The sequence below is a fragment of the Chiloscyllium punctatum genome, chromosome 38, assembly GCF_047496795.1.
Source record: "Chiloscyllium punctatum isolate Juve2018m chromosome 38, sChiPun1.3, whole genome shotgun sequence".
In the NCBI taxonomy this organism is placed as follows: Eukaryota; Metazoa; Chordata; class Chondrichthyes; order Orectolobiformes; family Hemiscylliidae; genus Chiloscyllium; species Chiloscyllium punctatum.
This window is the reverse complement of record NC_092776.1, coordinates 24,529,670-24,549,746: the sequence shown is the minus strand read 5'-3', so window position 1 is coordinate 24,549,746 and position 20,077 is coordinate 24,529,670. Positions and strand designations below refer to the sequence as shown.

The following is a 20,077-nucleotide window of genomic DNA, read 5'->3' as shown; positions in this document are numbered from 1 at the left end:
GAGCTAAGTCACTTGAGACAATTCCAATAAGTGGCATTAGTTGACTTAGCACTTTAATATCCCACCATCCCCTCCCTTTCCTGGGGAAGGAAATTAGCTTTACACATTACAAGCCAGAACAACTCACAGGAGCATTAAGCATTCATCTTTTACACCAGCTGGTTAATGTTAATGGCTATTGCTGACTATAACACAAATGGCTTAGTTTAGCAATAAAATCTGATGCAAATGAAAAGACTCGCTAGTAAGAACTCAAACTAATCATTTTAGGATCGTTTTTTATTTTTTTACCTTCTCTGGAAAATATGCACATCTTTCTACATTTCACTTCATACATGGTTAGACAATCAATTCTTCAAAACTGCGCAGATTTTACAAACACCCTCCAATCCCAATACTACCATCTGTCATCTCCCCCACCGTGATGAAAAAAAACTTATCAGAATCAGGAATTGAAACCAAAATGTAAAGCAATGGTTATGCCAGTTCATCTGAGTAGGAAACATTTGGCACAGCTCCATGATGCACAGTGCACAATGGCAAAATAGACAGAACATTAAACTACCCTCACATTATAACTCAAGTGTTAGAAGATGAGAGCCATTCTGGATAAAGGCAGAGAGGAGACCAATCCTTCCCTCATAGTAAGAGAAATAAAAGTAATAGTGAGGGGGAAGGAGCTGATGGAGTTGTGGTGATATGACTGGACTAATAATCCTGAGACTCCGGCTAATACTTGGAGTGATAAGATTCAAATCCTACCAAAGCAGGATAAATTCAATAAACAAACTCTAACAATGAGATCCAGTCTCAGTAATGGTGACTATGAAACTATCATGGTTTGCTGTAAAAACTGATCTGTTCACTAATGACCTTTACAAGAAGCAGCTCTCTCATCAATTCCCTGGAGATAGAATATAAGAAAGAGATTTCAGGGTAGAAAATGTGTGCTTAAGAAGAGGTGAAGAAAAGCACCCAAAGTAAACTTAATCATGAGGGATTCTCAACTGATAGTCACTTGGTGCCCAACCTGGAAACTGGGTGACTTACAAAAGGTAAAATCTGGTGAGATGGAGTCACTGAATCATTGAGATTTACAACAGGGAATGAGATCACTCAGCCCATTGCATCCATGGGGACTGATGAGTCATCATCCAGCCTAATCCCACTTCCCAGACCTTGATCCATAGCCTTATAAATTTCAGCAAACTAAATTCGCATCCAAGTACTTTTAAAATGTTTTAACAATTTATGCTTCTACTGCCATTTCAGGCAGTGAGTTCTAGATCACCATAATGCTATTTCTGAAAACGGTTGTCCCTCGAATCTCTTCTGAATCTTCTACAGCTATTACAATTCACAAATCCCAGTTATGGTTTCCTCAACAAAGGGGAAGATGTCCTCCCTCTCCATTCTATCCAGATCCCTCATAACTTTTGAACATTTCAATTATATCTCCTCAATTCTGAAATAGAACAACCCTAGCCCACACAATCCACACTCACATAAAATTGTCCCATCCACGCAACATCCCTCTCAATTACAAATCACATCTTTTCTACACTGAGGTGATCAGAATTGCGTGCAGTACTCCAACCACCTCCTAGCTACTGTTTTAAACACTTCCAGCATAATCTATCAACAGTTCAATCCCTTGGCAAATTAAAACAAATATCCCATATATCTTTCTTAGCCATTATAACTCCTCATCCAGCCACTTTTAGAGCTATATGGATACTCCAAAGTTCTTTAGTTCCTCTCCACTTCTGAGTACTTGATTGTTTACTGTGCTTCCCCATACCATGTTCACCATCCCCAACTGAATTACCTGACACTTCTCTGGATTGAACTCAACTTTCCTCTGCTCCACCTATCTGTATAGTCCATTGCTGTCCCTCCTGCAGACAAGAGCTTTATTCATGATTATCAACCACAAAGCTAAATTTTATATAATCTGCCAACTTCTTAATCATACTTCCTATATTCTAGTACAAATCATTAATTATATTCCAATTTGTATCCAATCGCCTGCTTCAATTATCGGATTCTTGGCTAATACTAGCTGAATGTTGTTTAAATAAACAAGTCTGGACCCCCATGCCTGTTGTAGATTCTTGATTGCAGTCTTTTTCGAAACAGGTGGAGCACAAAGTATGCACATTCTTTAAGAATCATGAGATGAACTGGCAACACTTAAAAAGGATTGCTGAAAGCCTTTCTAAAGAAAGTGAGCATTCCTCCAAGTCTCATAAAACTCTTTCGGTCTGTTGCTGCCCCTACACTTTTCTTCTCCTGCATTGTCCCACACCCACTCCCCATCAACCTCCTGCCCATCAGTTGATTCTCCACATCACAACATAGCTGAATGGAAGGGGGACAACTCCACAGCTCATTGTAATAATTTTAATCAGGTCCAAATGTAAAAATGGCTGCCAGTTACATTGGCATACCTCCAACATTTGTCACCCAAGGAGGAAATCTCCCCATAGTACTTTTTTTTAGGGTACTCACTGAATAGATTCTGGCCCTGTGCAAAAGTGAGTCACTTCAATACTGCAGACCAGTGGTTAGTCAACACCACCATAGACAATATAGTAAAATAATTTGCATATGGTATAAACACAAAGTTTAACACTTCAACAATTTTCAATGCATATGTTTTCACTTTAAGTTATAAGTTAAACTGTTTAATACATAGGAGTGCATGGAAAATGAACAAGTATTTTGCAATACAGAAGGTGCATTAATTATGTACGCAGCTTTTAACTAAAAATTAAAACAAAATGTAAATATAGTTTATATATAATCTGGGGGAAAAGTATGCCATTTAACAACGAGAACAGCAATTAGCAGTGTTAGCGTTTCATTATTTAGTGAGTTTCATCTTGTGCTTTTTCACTTGAAGCATCTCAGTTGCGTCTGGCATCACATCTGTCCGCTGAGATTCTTCTGTACTTCTGTCTGCTTGAGCGTGCTGATAATAAAGAGGGGAACATGAGCTTTTAGCTTCATGCATAATAATTCTGTGTTAATACTTTGCAGTCGTAGTCATATTCTATAAGACATCAATCATACCCTCATTCAACTGTCAAGAAAGTAGGAAGGATAGCTTCAAGGCTTAAAACTTCAGAAATTTATGTTTCTTTAAAATGCCCTTCACATAATTTGAAGAAACCCGTTTGCAGTGTTCTGAGCACACAAACCCATAAATGATTTCCTGTATTTAAGGGGTAATTATTTAACTTGATGCTCCCATGGGGAGGCTCATCCACCAGAGATTATATCAGAAATCTGGGTGCACATTGTTCACTGACCAATCATTTGAAAAAGGTTCTCACAGTGATATGCAGACTTTCAATATGTGTCGAAGTGGGCAGGCTACCCTCAAGGAGATTGAATTCAGAGGATAATCTCTAACTTTCATGGTTTTATGTTTCATTATATCGATGAATAGATTCCCACAGGAATGGATCCAGGTCAGTAAGACTCCAAATACATAAGTGCAGTTTAACCTGAAGGTGGAAATTATTGAGACATTCATTTGACACTACATGCCTCATGTATGTTTGATATTCTTAAGGTCCCTGGTGCTTTTCTCTTAAATGTTGCTGTCATATTAAAGCATCATATTTAGGGAACTCAATCCCAATGTTGCTCACGGAGTACACAGCTTAAAAAACAGAAGGTATTATCCGTTCACTTCTACACTATCAATTTGTCACCTGCCTATCATGCCCCAGTTTTTAATGATAGAGATTGCCGTTTAAATTACTTCAATCAAACAAGGGACCATTTAGTTGCTGAATAAATCAAGTAAAAAGAAAGTCATAATAATTGTAATGCATGCAAAGGTTTACGTGTCTGGAACTTACAATATAAAAGACAAGTTAAGCACACACTAACTGGGCTTCAGATATGTGGATCATTGGGGCACCTTCGAGGGAAGGTGGGACCTGTGCAAGAACGACTTGTTGCACCTGAACTGGAGGGGCATCAATATCCTGGGCATGAGGTTTGCTGCAGCTCTTCGGGAGGGTTGAAACTAAATTGGTGGGGAGGGGGTGGGAACCTGAGCAACAGATCAGATGATGGATTAGGTAGTGAACAGCTACATACAGCATGCAGAGAGTCTGTGAGGAGGGATAGGCACTTGATGGGGCAAACGTACAGAGACTGTGATGGATTGAAGTGTTTCTATTTTAATGCAAGTAGTATCAGGAATAAGGGCGATGAATTCAGAGCATGGATCAGTGCTTGGAACTATGGTGCTGTGGCCACAATGCAGAACTGGATATCGCAGGGGCAGTAATGTTTGTTTCAATGTTCCAGTGTTTAGATGTTTTAAAAGGAATTGAGGGGGAAGGGAGGGGACGCCGCAGGGGTTAAAGAGGTGGAGGAGTGGCATTGCTAATCAAGGATAGTATCACTGTGCAAAACGGCAGATTATCAAGGAAGGTTTGTCTACAGACTCAGTATGGGTGTAAGTCAGAAGCGGGAAAGGAGCAGTCACTTTATTGCAATTTTTCTACAGGTCCCCCAATAGTAACAGAGACACAGAGGAGCAGATTGGGAGGCAGCATTTGGAAAGGTGCAGAAGTAACAGGGTTGTTGTCATGGTTGACTTTAACTTTCCTAATATTGATTGGAACCTCCTTAGTTCAAATAGTTTGGATGGAGCAATTTTTATCAGATATGTCTAGACAGGGTTCCTGCTGCAATATGTAGATAGGCCGATTAGAGGGGAGACTGTATTGGATTTGGTGCTTGGCAATAAACTAGGCCAGGTGTCAGATCTCTCGGTGGGAGAACATTTTGGTGATAGTGATCACAACTCCCTGACCTTTACTATACTCGTGGAGAAGGATAGGAGCACATGTTATGGAAAAGTATTTAATTGGGGGAGGGGAATTACAATGCTATTTGGCAGGAACTGTTGTGCCTAAACTGGAAACAGATGTTCTCAGGAAAATGCACAACAGAAATGTGGAGGTTGTTTAGGAAGCACTTGCTGATAGAGCTGGACAGGTTTGTGCCACTGAGGCAAGGAAATGAATGGTAGGTCGAAAGAACCTTGAGTGACAAGGGCTGTGGAACATCTCGTCAAGAGGAAGGAGGAAGGTTACATAAGGTTGAGGAGGCAAGGATCAGACAAGGCTTGAGAGGATTACAAGGTATCCAGGAAGGAACTGAATAATGGACTTAGGAGAGCTAGAAGGGGGCATGAGAAAGCTTTGCTGGGTAGGTTTAAGGAAAACTCTAAGGTGTTTTACAGTTATGTGAGGAACAGGAGGACGGCCAGTGAGGGTAGGGATGATCAGGGATAGTGGAGGGAACTTGTACCTGGAGTCGTAGGACATGGGGGAGGTTATTAATGAATATTTTGTTTCAGCATTCACTACTGAGAGGGACCTTAACGTTTCTGAGGACAGCATGAAGACTGATATGCTAAAACAGGTTGATGTCAGGAAGGAGGATGTGCTGAACAATTTGAAAAACATAAGGATGGATAAATCCCCTGGGCCAGATGGGATATACCCTAGGTTACGACAGGAAGCGAGGGAAGAGATCACTGTGCCTTTGGCGATGACCTTTGCATCCTCACTGTCCACTGGAGGAATGCCAGATGATTTAGAGGGTGACTGATGTTATTCCCTTGTTCCAGGACAAACCTGTACAGCACTATCAGCAAGTGCTTCCTGAAGGGAATAGGGATAATCCTGGATTACAGGATTAATCTCTAATTACAGACCAGTCAGTCTTACGTCAGTGGTGATAGTCAGCATGGCTTTGTGAGGGGCAGGTCATGCCTCACACACCTTACTGAATTCTTTGAGGATGTGACAAAGTAGGTTGATGAAGGTAGAGCAGTGGACATGGTGAACATGGATTTTAGCAAGGCGTTTGATAAAATTCCTCATGGTAGGGTCATTCAGAAAGTAAAGAGGCATGGGATACAGGGAAATTATCTGTCTGGATACAGAATTGGCTGGCCCAAAGAAGACATGGGGTGGTGGTAGATAGGAAATATTCAGCCTGGAGCTCGGTACCAGTGGTGTTTCACAGGGATCAGTTCTGGGACCTCTGCTCTTAGTGATTTTGATAAATAACTTCGATGAGGAAGTGGAAGGGTGGGTTAATAAGTTTGCTGATGACATGAAGGTTGATGGAGTTGTGTATAGTGTGGAGGGCTATTGTAGGTTGCAACGAGACATTGACAGGATGCAGAATTGGGCTGATAAGTGGCAGATGGAGTTCAACCTAGAAAAAAAGTGTGAAGTTGTTTACTTTGGAAGGTCAAATTTGAATGCACAAAAGAGGGTTAATGGCAGGATTCTTGGCAATGTGGAGAAATAGAGGGATCTTGTGGTCCATGTCCATAGATGCCACCCAGGTTGATAGGGTTGTTAAAAAGGCATATGGTGTGTTGGGTTTCATTAGCAGGGGATTGAGTTTAAGAGCCGCGAGGTTATTCTGCAGATTTATAGATTCTGGTTAGACCACACTTGGAACATAGCATTCAGTACTGGCCACCTCATTATAGTCAGAATGTGGAAACTTTCAAGAGGGTGCAGAGGAGATTTACCAGGATACTGTTTGGACTGGAGGGCATGAAGAAAGATTGAGGGAGCTAGGGCTTTTCTCATTGGAGTGAAAAAGGATGAGAAGTGATTTGAGAGGTGTACAAGATGTTGAGAGGCATGGATAGAGTGGTTAGCCAGTGTCTTTTTCCCTTGGTAAAATAGCTATCATGAGGGGGCATAATTTTAAAATAATTGTAGGAAGTTTTAGGGAAGATGTCAGAGGTAGGTTCTTTACTCAGAGGTGGTTGTGTGGAATGCACTGCCAGAAGTGGTATTAGAGTCAGATACATTAGGAACATTTAAGGGACTCTTGGATAGGCACATGGATGATAGCACAATGAAGGCTATGTAGGTTAGTCTGATCTTAGAGTATGCTGGCACAATTTCGAGGGCTGAAGGGCCTGTACTGATCCATATTCTATGTTCTAATAAGTAAACATATTTTATAATTATATACTTGACAACTAAAGGCATGATAAAATCACAACCACCAGTTTTTTGAACTAAAATCCTCATCTCAACCTTTCTTTTTCTATGTTCTGCAGTTCCCTCACACCTGCCAGCCCCCTGACTCAAGGAAACGTTGACTGTTTATCACATCCTTGAAGGTCATTCACTTCCTTGGGATTAACCCCAAACACAGACAAGTTGCCTTGTAAGGTCTGGGATTTTTCAGCTCAAGTCTGAGCTTCACTCAATTCCTGCATGATGACTTTGGTTAGAATAGATAGAAATACCTCTGGCTTCTAATAGCTCAATTCCACCATCAGATTTTCAGTCACATTTTAATCTGAGATCTGACTCATCCAGTAATAAATCAGCTTGGATCATAACCATGAATACATTTTGAGTCTCTTCAACAATGTCAGCAGAAAACGTGACCCTGTATTATTATGACTCAACATAGATGGCAATCCTGGAAATCAACACTTCACAGCAAGGGCTAGAGCATGCATCATATAAGATGACAAAGCAATTGCAGTTGGATCCAGAAGTCTCTACCAAATGTAACTTTCTCTCACTCACTCTCACTCACTCTCACTCACTCTCACTCACACTCACACACACACACACACACACACACAAGTCAGTACCTCAAGATTCCTTATATACCTGGTCAGTAAACAGTTCACTGTGGAAACAGATTGCATTCCACTGGAAACCACTTACCACAAACCACTAACAGGTGCATACCCTAGCTGCAACAATATTTGGAGAATGTCCAGCAATATACCATATCTGCTATGAACTTGGTAACAAAGCAGTCACCTTGGATGCAATGAGCATATTGCCAAACCAAGCCAAGAATGCAAACGTTTCACTGGAGGTACGCATCAACAGCATGGACATCAGGGTGGCAGATATACGCAAAATTGATCAGTTGCATTTTGACTGAAACTGGACTCAATGCCAATCAGAAACAGTTAAGGACCCATTGTGAAGGTATTGTGGAAAGTTATTATTAAAGGGTGGCCTGATACAATAAAAGAGTTGCCAGACATTCTCAGATTCATTTGGCCTTACAGAGATGAACTGATTACCTTAAGAGGCATCACCTTTAAAGAAAAACAAGTACTTGTATCTGAAGCTCTCTGCCAGAACATCCCGTCACAAATACTCCAAGGAGTTTTGCAAAAGAGTGACCAGAATAGCTGTTGTGTGATATAATCTATTAGCTGGGGGTTAAGGATGACATGGAAAACCTAGTGAGAATTTAAGGCATGCCTGAGCCACCAGCCACAGCAACATCCAGAACCTCCATTTGATTCCATTGTCCCTGGATCCAAAATCACCATGGATTTATTTACTACTAATGGAAGCAACTTCATCTTAGTCGACAAAATGTCTCCAAATTTCCAATTGTCAGACAGGCAAAGAACACCTCAAGTACGACCATGTCAAGCACATTATCTACTATATTCAGTCCATTTGGTGCACCTGCAGAAACTTTTTCTGACAATGGGTTGGATATGTGTGACAAAAGCAGCATGAACAATGTGACATTGTCAACACATTCTCCTTAGGAAACAGATTTGGCAAAAGTATACTTTGTACCATTAAAATCAGTTTTCTTAAAGTGAAGGACAATGATACTAGATGTTTGTGCCAAAATGTTTCAACTGAGAACAATACTTTTCGATATGGGGTTCCTGACACCAGCAGAAATCAAGTTCTGAAAGCCAGTGTTAATAATCTTACCAAGTCACCAGCTATTCAAGTTCTCCAATATACAGGGCACACCTCAACAACCAAGGAAGGATGGAGCTGGTGTGTGACCAACCTGTGGGAGCAGAATTGTTCCAACCATAAAACATCAGAACTACATATCCCATAGTGGGAGATTGTTACCCTCAGAGGTTTCCAATCTATGTGCAGTGACCATAGATTTTGAATTATAACACCTATTAGATAGACGCTGAGGAGGAACTGAAACCAGCAAAGGGAGGTGTATAATATGCCAATTGTGGACAATGAACACAAAAGGAACATACAGGTGATAACAGTGCAATGGAATACTGGGACAGCAATCATCACCCTGACATCATGCCTGCAAACCAAGGTGATCTAAAATTAAAATCCACACTTCCAGAAGATTACAACATAAGTCCTGAAAGAGTTTTCAAAGTGATATATGGACTCAGATTTCTGTATTCATGAATTTTATAATATGCTCTGTGTACTAATTTTCTGTTGCCCAATGTTCATGTTGGTTAACTTGTTAAAATATAAGAGTTTCCTTTGGAAAAAAAGGAATGTTAAGTTATTATCCATGTTGATCTAGGTGTAAACAAAACCCACAGAGATCTTGAAGTAAGTGGATACCATCCACTCCATCTGTGTTATATTTAGATGACAAGAACATTATTTATAATTATTTTCCAACTTATAATATATAACAATTAAAGTCATATGCTCTCAATGGAAGTAGTCCATGATTACATTGGAAAGTATATTACGGATACTTGCCATGAATTGTTCAAACTGAATGGCCGCCTCTCGAGGATCCAGCCCTTGTGCATGGGCCATGTCAGCTGCACGTCTCACCATTTCTACTTTATGATAACCTGGGGGTGTCCAACCAATGCCACGAATCCAGTTCAGATCAGATTTGTATGCAACCTAAGGAAAAGAATAATGGATGAGTAGATATTGAAATCCTTTCCCAATACCATACAGGAGACAAGACAACATAATCATTACAGTCAAACAGATGACTCCAAAATGATACAGATTCAGAACCCGTTACCGACCACATCAACAGGGAAACATTTTCCATATATGTGTGGCATTTGTCTGAACATTATTTAATGAAAGATGAGTTAATTTATTTTGTATAGCTTACTGACTGTAATTAAATAATCAATGGAAAATGTGTTCAGTAGCATAATGTTTTTAGTATATACTCAGTGTAACCTGTAGAGAGGAGGTAAACAGGCCAATGGTACAATATTGTGTTACTGATCCTATTGTGAAAATAGTAAAATGTGTTCAAGTAACTATCCTAAATCAGAACTGCAAGCCTAATTTCTACAAATCTTCTTGAAACTGGAGTTGGTACAGCAAAAAAAAATAAAGAAAATGAACTCCAACCCTGATACAATGCTTGTCATGTATTGTTTAGAATAGATTAGATTCCCTACAGTGTGGTAACAGGCCCTTCGTCCTAACAAGTCCACACTGATCCTCCGAAGAGCAACCCACCCAGACCCATTCCCCTACATTTACCCCTGACTAATGCGCCTAACACTATGGTCAATTTAGCATGCCAATTCACCTAACCTGCATACCTTTGGGAGGAAACCCACGCAGACACAGGGAGAATGTGCAAACTCCACACGTTCCCCCGAGGCAGGAATTGAACCCAGGTCCCTGGCGCTATGAGGCAGCAGTGCTAACCACTGAGCCACCGTGTGTAGGTACTGATTTACATATAAACTTCGAACATTCTATTACATTTAGATACTAATCCATAATTATTGCTTTCAAATTAATCCTCCATTATCTGAATAGCAATCATGCTTCGCTCAATCAAACAACATACATTTAGAATCTGCAGTAATACAAAATCCCATTTTGCTTTTGTTCCTTGTGAGATTAGAATCTTGGGATTGAATTTTCCTGGCCTTGTGTTGTTGAGTTTGGAGTCAGGGAAGACAGGAAAAGAGCAGTGAGCTACAATGCGTTGTCTCCCCACAGCCAGGGATGTTTACTGGGGAGATGAATGCAGGCAGCTAATTCATATAATAAAGATCTCAACATGAATGATCATTCATGCTCATCATCATTTTTCCCCCAGTGGAGGACCAGGATGTCAATAGAGAGGGAGGCTTTTACCCTAAAGAAGGGGGAGGGATTGGTGTCTCTACAGACTTAGGGGGCCATTTGGAGGTCTTGCCCCAATAATCAGTGGTGCCTGACAGTCTGGCCCTTGGAATGTAATTTTTAGTTGTCTCTCCAACAGGGCCTCCATTTCGAAGCACTCTCTTCATTCCCTGGCCTGGGTCATCATTACCCATTCTTTCAGGGTGGCTACTGAGGCTTCTCATTGAAAGTGATGTTGGGAGCCCACACACCAATGTTAATTGGATGGCAAGGATGCAACCTGTGTACCTCGGAGACCTTCTTTGGGAACACAGCTCTACTGTTTGGCATCTGTCAAATGCAGGTGACTTCATTGCAATTAGGATCTATTCCTCACTGTGGAAATAAGTGCCTTAACTGACCTCCTCCAGACAGTCCAACAATTGTTAACATCATGCCTGGGGAGAAGAGTTTTGAACTTTTAACATGAGGTGACATGGTAAATGCATTCAAAAATAAATTTGTGGAGCCATACTTCATCCATTGTGTGTACATAAACCTGCCTGTCCTTGATAAAGTTCACACTGTCAATTCAAACTTAAAGACCTGATTAATCAACATCAAAATGGTGCTTTAATACTCACATCACTTTGTAATTTGTAAGCCTCTTTGGCATGTCTCACATTTAACTGCTCAGGGTCACATGTCCAATGATGTAAATGTTGCCTGTAGTTAACGTTACTGGCTTGCTCCTGACTCCTTTTAGCTTGTACAAAACCTGGTTGCTCCAAGTGCAACTTGTACTTGCATTTATCTTCTTCAAATTGTTTCTTGTATTCTTTGGTGCTCTGGAGTCTGCTGGCAGCCAGGAAGTGCTTCAATTTTGTATCGTCATTGACACTGCGGAAGCCAATATGCTGACCCTTCTCTCTCACAAATGCTTCCTTGTACTTGTACTAGGAGAATAGAAAATCTTCTTATTTACAACCAACTAACATTATTAAAGTCTGTGCACAATTCGAAACATCAGTGTAGTTTATCACCATTAACAAATCACAAAAGAGAGTTTTCATTAATATCTATTTATATACCTTGTATTTGGAAGTATTTTTCCTGTTTATAAATGTGCAAACACAAATAGGTCTTGACTTTCTTACTGTATTACTTGATAGAAAGAAAATTCATAAAATCTAACTTTCACCGATATTAACGCAATGTATTGCATTGTAAAAGTCAAAGTAATTTTTATTAGTTCCACTACAAGATCTGTAACAGAATTCCTTATGAACAGATACTGGTTAGATTGTTTGAGATCTAATTAATAAAATCTTTCAATCTTCAATATCTTTCAACAAGTAAAAAGTAGATTATTATTTACAAGGTGATGTAGTTACAGTACTAAGTAAATGAATCGAAAATCTTTAACAAAGACTTCATACTTTGCAGGAAAACATTGGTTCTTACATCACTGGCTATTTCTCTTGATGCTTTGGCTGTCTGGAAGGGAATAGCATCCAATCTAAGGTCATAACCCAGTGCTCTCGTCTGTTCCCAAGATGTCCTGTAAGCTTTCTGTAAGAAAACAAGAACATCATAAGTTGTAGAAGCAGAAGTCAGCCATTTTGTCTGCTCTGCCATTCAGTAAGATTGTGGCAGATCTATGAGGTGGGACATCCCCCTGGAGATGGACAGAAGCCCCACCTCATACTAATCAAAAGGGACGATTGCCTGAAAGATTAAAGCAGCCCAAGCCAGCCAAGTGGTAGCAGCCTCACCCTGAAAATGTACCCCCTGTTGCAGGAAACCCACCTTCAGAGTTTAACCCAGCCCACAATAAGTATACCCTGACATTCATATGAGAAAGCAACTGGAATCCAGCAGACTAACAATAAACATCAGTAGCCAGAAATAAAATCACAACATACACTACCTCCTCTTCGCTATTTATCTATTTGACAGTGTCAAATTACATCAAGTACTTGTTAAAACTGAGTGCTGTCTAAGACAGATTGTACAGGAAATTTGATCGTAGTAAGGGTATCATAGGGAAGCTGCTTGTTGAAGGAGCAGGGAGCTTGCGTCACACTAAGACTTGGTAGTATCGACGTGGTGTTAGCTGAATGAACACCAACTCTTCAATCAGGGCAACTATTCCAGCTTCTAATTCAGCTCTTCTCCATGCATGTGCAGGTGTTATTGTTTTCATATCTTCACAGTCTTCCCTGGGAGAATAAGGGAACTAGTGGAAGAATTCACAGATTAATTAACAAATGGATAGACCAAAGTAAGAATGTTTCTTCCATGTCCACAGCCATTGACCAACAGGGTTGGCTGGTGTGGCTCTTTGAGTCACTAGCCTCCTTCTATTCAGTAATGCATTTATGACACTGTGGACTGGGCTGCAAACCCCACACCACCCACCCCCTACCTACAACTGAAAAGTCTGGTGTTGGTCCATTCACCCACCCAAAACCTAGTGTCCCATATCAAGACCAACCTTAAAATGTTTCAGAGTGGGACATTCACCCAGCTGGGAGGAAGTCCAAGCCTGGATAGTTCAGGCCCAATCTGATTGCTCAGCAGCGCTGCAGTGTCAGAACTGAGTGATGGTTACTGCTGTGGCCACAGTCAGATTCTGAATAGGAGGAGGTTATGGAGGCCGGATTGAAGTCAGTCTGGGCTTTTGGTAGAAGCTGGCTGGCAAACCCCAGCAAAGGGGGATGGAAGGAGCAGAAAGAGACTTTTAAACTGCCATTAATTGACCACTTGAGGGCCTCAGTAGGCCACAGGGCAAGTGAGTTGCCCAAATTGGAAGTGTAAAATGAAATCTAATGTGGTGATACCTTCCTTTGCAGAGGCAGCCAGGTCATGGTGAGTGAAGGCAGCCAGCTGCTTTATTTTGGACTCCTTCTACCTTCAGATATGCCAGCAGTGGGGTATAAAGATCAGCCCTATGACTGGACATCAACCTACAATTCCAATCACAGAACTCTGGTCTCCACTTGTCAGAAGCAGAGTTCATACTCTGGACCTTCGGACTCGGGGCAGAAATACTACCACAGGTTCACTCCTTACACAGGTCATAGAATCCTTTCAGTCTGGAAGCTGGCCATTTGGCCCATCGGGTCCACACTGAGCGTCAGAAGAATATCCCACTCAGACTGACCCCCCTACCCTATCCCTGTAGCCCTACATTTCCCATGGCTAACTCATCTGCACATTCCTGGATACTATGGGCAATTTAGAATGGCCAATCCACCTAACCTGCACATTTTTGGACTGTGGGAGAAAACCAGAGTACTCAGAGGAAATACACGCAGACACAGGGAGAATGTGTAAACTCCACACAGACAGACACCTGAAGGTGGTATCAAACCTGGGTTCCTGGCGCTGTGAGGCAGCAGTGCTAGCCACTGAGCTACCATGACAGGTGTTGGCATAAGGAACATCAGGACATCAGTGAATTACTAACATTCAACAAATCTGCCTGGCAATTATAAACTGATATACAATAAGCAACTAGCAGTGGAGGAGAAAATTGTAAATCAATCACAAAATAACCATGATCAATCAACAGTCAATTCCAACAACTTACATCACTAATGTTGTAGGCGTTGATTCTTGCTCGCCTGAAATCTGGATGGTCAGGGGGTATTGTACACCTATGCATTGACTGGGCATATCTGGATCGGTACAACCTCTGCAAAGGAAGGTATCACATTAGCTTTCATTTTACACTTCTAATTTCTTCCTTTGCATTCTCCTAATAAGGACTATAGCTGCCATTAGCACATTCTTGTGATCAAAAGATGAAAGTATATAGATTTTTACTTAATTAAAGAAAGGATCAAGTAGGTATGAAATAAATTCTCCATAAGATTTCAAGGTGCTTAATGTAAAATTACAGCAGCTTTCGTTGATTGAGTGTTAGAAGATACCAGTAACTGAAAATTCAGGCTTCCCACTGCTTATACTTAACCTGCATTTAGTTAGCAGATTAAATGCATTGACTGCACTTTAAAAAGATAGAACTAAAATGTTGCACGATAGTTCCAAATATTCGCTTCTTGCGAGCAAACAATACATATTTAGAATGATAAAGTCATAAACACATGTTTGTGGAAGAAGCCATTGTCAACCTAAACTTTGCATATAAAATATTTCTGTAGCTCTCAAAATATACATATTCTACATTATTTAAATAAATAATATGGAAAATGCATAAGTGTCATACAATTTGGCAATTATTTTGCCAAAAGTACCAGGATTGCCTAAGATGTTGATCGAGCTCAGGATTCATTGCTTAAAAACATAATTATCAAGTGAATGATAGCTACTGGTAGTCAAGTTCTAAGTTTTTGAGGAACGTTTTAACCTAGGTTTCAGATGCTTGTCCACAACTTAATTGTATTAAATAAACAGAGGTAGTCTACAGGGGAATAAATGTTTCGAAATGTTCCAAAAGAGTAATTAAGCAGTTGTCAACAACTAGCCTATAATCTATAGAACATATATAAAATTATCCCAATGATTAATTTCATATTGTATATTGCAATCATAAATGACAACTGCCTCCTGTGATAAATGGTTGCTGGGGGTAGTCATCTAATACTACAAGGTGGCACTTATCTACAATAAGACAGGTCCAATTCAATCCAAAGTTAACATCCATAATGTCTACGCAGCCTGAATCAATAGAACATATCATTGGGAGGTCATAAGCTGAGCGTATAGTAATGGGGTCAAATTCCATGGGTACCAAGAGTAGGAATATCCTCAAGATAAGATTAACTTCAAACCTAATGCCCGTCGATTACTTCAAACTCATTACCATTCACAATATGCAATTATTTCAGACTAATTACTATTAACACTATGCAAGTCTAGCTCAGTCCAGACTTACCATGGGAGATAAAAGGATTTTTTTTTTGTTTACTGGCTTTTACTTTATCATTTAATTGGGAAATAACTCCAGAAAGGCTAGTACCTGTCATCAAGTCATCCTTTATTTACTCATGGAGTCCTGAACACTGATCCAGCTCCCTCAGAGCCAGCTCTCAGAGTGAACAGGACCTCTGACACTCCTGTTCTTATCTGTCAGCCAAGGCTCCCCCCATTGCAATTGTTAACCTTGTCCAATCAGGGGACTCATAATCTATGAAGTCCACCTGCTGACCCCGTCACAGTCATGACAAACTGATTTAGGACAGGAACAGTGAAGAGATAGTTATTACTGAAGATACTGGCAGCACACAATCTGACAATGTATGCTTTCTCTTATTCTGGATTCTGGAACTAGGACGCATAGTCGAAAAATTAGGGCCCAGCCTTTCAGGAGAGGTGTTCGGAAGCATTTCAAAACACAAAAGGTAGCAGATGTTTGGTACTTTTTGCAAATGTTAGTGTATGCTAGATCAGTTGAGATAAATAAATGTTTGTTAAGGTATTGAGGGATAGGGGCCAAAGGTAGGTGCGTAGTGTTAGGCCACAGATCAGCCATTGAATAGCTCGAGGGGCTGAATGGCCTACTCCTGTTCCTATAATTTGGCTTAGTCCTGCTCCCTCACTCCTATAAATTATCCATAGACACAGACAAAGTTATCATAAATTTCCACCCATTTTCAATACTACAGTCAAATGAAAAGAAGATGGATAGTATGTTCTTCAAATTAATTGGTACACTTCCATCAAACAACATTTGCTTATTTTGATCCAGAAATATTATTTTGATCCAAAGATGGAATTTAGATATAGCACTAATACATAATTGCCACATGAAAGGATACTTCAAAGCTCTGCCTTAACATACATCGCTGCATTGCAGGTAACTGTTCTTAGCATGGATGATATCTGCAGAGTCAATCACACTTGTATACTTCAAGGTATCAGGATGTTGTCTGTATTTTTTCTGGAGAAAAAAAAATTCAAAATGTAATTAAAGATCCAAAACAAATAGAAAGTTATGCATGTGTAATATGGACTTTCTTCCCTATTTGTGTGAGGAAAAACTGTAACTTCCAATTAAGAAGGTTTAGAATACTGTGTCTTCACAAATATTTATTGGGAATCCACTCACAAAATTACTGCCCAGAAGAGTTAAATAAGTGGCCTCAATTTGCAATATTAACAAACTACAAAGGTTTCATTGGAAAGTATTTAAATTAGACAGTATCTTGCTACAACATACAAAGTACATACTGGTCAATATGTATTCCAAGAAAGCTAAGGGAATGCTGGCCTTTATAGCTAGAGGACTGCAGTACAAGACATGCAGAAGTTATGCTGCAGTTAGACAAAATGCAGGTTAGATCCACTTAGAGTACTGAGCGGATCCGGGCACCACACCTTCAGAAAAATATATTGGCCTTGGAGGGTATCGGTTTACAAGCATGATACATGGGCTTATAGGGTTAAGTTATGAGGAGAGTTTCTACAAATTAGCTTCATTTTCTCTAGAGCTTAGAAGGTGAGGGAGTGATCTGATCAAAATCTTCAAGATACAGGAGGCAAAGAAATGTTAGATAAAGATTAACTATTTTCACTAGTTGGGGATTCTGGAACTAGGAGGCGTAGTTGAAAGATTAGAGACTGATCTTTCAGGAGAGATGTTAGGAAGTGTTTCAAACCACAAAAAGTGGCAGATGTTTGGTACTATCTTCCACAAATGTTAGTGTATGCTAGATCAGTTGAGATAGATAAATGTTTGTTAAGATATTGAGGGATATGGGCCAAAGATAGGTGCGTAGTGTTAGGCCACAGATCAGCCATGGTCTCATTGAATAGCACAAGGGACTGTATGGCCTACCCTTGTTCATATGATTTGTTGCCTGATTAAAACAAAATCAAATGAGATTTCCCACTTTGGCAGAAATCTGGCACAACCTTGGGGGTCAAGCCAACTTAATTTTGCTGGAAAATCCCAGAATGGTACTCATCAAGGGCATGGAGGCTAACAAGGAGCTCACCGAACTATTCTTTGACAAGTTTGCTGTTCTCCTCTCTGAAACCCAGCCGAAAGCTAAGAGTCTCATCACTGTTGTCTTAGAAACAAAAACAACCAATCATTTTGAAAAAAATCTTCTTCAGGAACCTGACCAATTAAAGATGTTACCTCACTGATAAGTTCACCAGCTTTCTTCATTGTCTCAATCTGTGGGGAGCCCTGTGCCATCCATGCAACACCTCGAAGGAAGTTCAGATCCGACCTGTATTGTACCTATATGAAAACAAGGTACATAGACAGCAAATGGGCAGCTAGATTTACGCCCTCAGCCCATTTTATTTTCCATGTACAGTGACGAGTTCTTTGCCCACTTATCAACCTCTCCTCCCTCAATTGAAATCTGCTATATAGCAATTTAATGGTAAAACTGATTCACTTATTTACCTCACTCTGTTGATTATAGGCTTTTTTAGCCAATTGCATCTTCATGTCATACGGCAGAACTGTATAAGAATGAATCAACTTCTTGTAGCCCAAGTCACTGGCCAAAGCCTGGGCATTCTTAGCATGCACCAGATTCACCATGTCCATTGATAAGTGGAACTGTGTTCTGCTGTCTTGCGATTCTTTCTTGTACAACTTTTCACTCTGTAACTTGCCGATTTGCATGCAGTGCAACATCTTAGGGTCATCCAAAATGCTTCGAGCACCAATATGTTTTCCCCTCTCCTTTACAAAAGTATTCTTGTATTGATACTGAAAGAAAAATGGATATCATTTTTCAAAGAGTTGTAATGTCTATCATTACTGTCCAGAAGGTAAGGTGACACACTGAAACTTTTCTAATAAGGTAGTTACCTTGCTTTTAATCTAACCTTTAAAACAAGTAGAAGTCAATATCTGTAATATAGGCATTTGCTTTATTTATAGCTATGAGCTACTAGAGGATGGTAAATTTACTTAACGTCTTGTGGGTTAGTGGCAATACTCCCTGAGTCTGAAGCTCTGGTTTAGGACCCACTCCAAGACTTATTGGCCATGGAAGAAGCATTCACAATGCAGTCAAGCAGGGTCGATGGTCAAACATACAACTTTTCCAATACACCCATGACAGGTAATAAGAATCATAGGAATTCCTGGTCAGTCCTCATTGATAACAGAGCTTGACAGTGTGACAGGATGTGGCAGGTGCCCCTCATTTAAAAAAACATGAAAAGGGTAATATCCTTTTCTGGTTAAACACAGCTGAAGAATAAATATCAACTTTGCTTCATTCTACCCAGGAATATGTTGGTCTACTCTTAATTCAGAGATAAGAATTTAAACAACCTTCTAATTCAAATCTATTAAGCATCAGATCCCCACTTTGCTGGGTTAGCAGGATCTCTTATTTCACTACCAGATGGTTAAATTCTTTTGAACAAAATAAGATTAAATTGGCATTTGCAATCTATATGTGAATTAGCCATCTTATAATTGGAGTTATTAGGCACCGAAGGTTACGTTAGCAATATTGAAACATTTCCACACAAACATAGTTGGTTGAATTTTTACTCTGACAAAGTAAAAGTTGTGTCAAGTTTTTAAGAGTGTTTCTTGCCACAAGGCTTGGTGACACTTCTCACCAAACTCGTCTCATTAACTACCTACCCCATATCTACAGCATCACTCTTGACCAATTCTATCTTCTTCTTGCCAAGCACTATTCCTGGAACAACTTGCTACTGCCGGGATATCCCAGAATTGACCGACATCCCTGGCACTGGCATCCATCTTTAAAAGGCTATTGTGCAACCAGACAAGATCGGTCAGCCCAGAGCTACCCTGCACGGTTCCTAATGTTTGTGCTAGAGATGGCAGGCAAGAGAAACTTTGCACCCTGCTTTGCAGGAAGACACCTCGAGATCCTGCTGGTTGGGCTGGTTCTGGTTGGATGCCCTCTTGCGTCAGGACTATCAAAGGAGGCCATGACACCAGACCAGCTGACCCAAGGTTGCCACCCGGGTCAGAACAATCTCAGATGTCTGGAAGAATGCACAGCAACATAGAAAGTAAGTCAGTGATGTTCTCTACTTTGCCAGTGCGAGCGTCACCATGATCTCTCCTGCTATTGCAACTACCTCCCCCCAGTGTTCATGTTCTAACTCTCTCATTATTGTGTGGGGATCCTTCCCTCACTGCCACTAACCCAAACCTCTGACACCACCAACCATGCATGGCCTCGGTGCTGTCTGCTCGCACACTCGGGATA

General features: G+C 40.4%; 1 protein-coding gene across 4 annotated transcripts in view; it reads right to left on the bottom strand.

Annotated features, from left to right (window-relative positions):
• Positions 1-261: 261 nt before the first annotated feature.
• Positions 262-20,077, bottom strand: part of nrap (nebulin-related anchoring protein) — a 101,605-nt gene continuing 81,789 nt past the window's right edge. For all 4 annotated transcript variants that reach the window (XM_072557386.1, XM_072557388.1, XM_072557387.1 and 1 more), the window contains 8 exons: positions 18,271-18,582; positions 17,995-18,099; positions 16,693-16,791; positions 14,479-14,583; positions 12,348-12,455; positions 11,528-11,839; positions 9,549-9,701; positions 262-2,974 (listed from right to left, as the gene is read on the bottom strand). In XM_072557386.1, the coding sequence (XP_072413487.1) occupies positions 2,867-2,974; positions 9,549-9,701; positions 11,528-11,839; positions 12,348-12,455; positions 14,479-14,583; positions 16,693-16,791; positions 17,995-18,099; positions 18,271-18,582 (1,302 nt within the window). In that variant the 3' untranslated portion in view covers positions 262-2,866. The remainder of the gene's footprint in view (positions 2,975-9,548; positions 9,702-11,527; positions 11,840-12,347; positions 12,456-14,478; positions 14,584-16,692; positions 16,792-17,994; positions 18,100-18,270; positions 18,583-20,077) is intronic.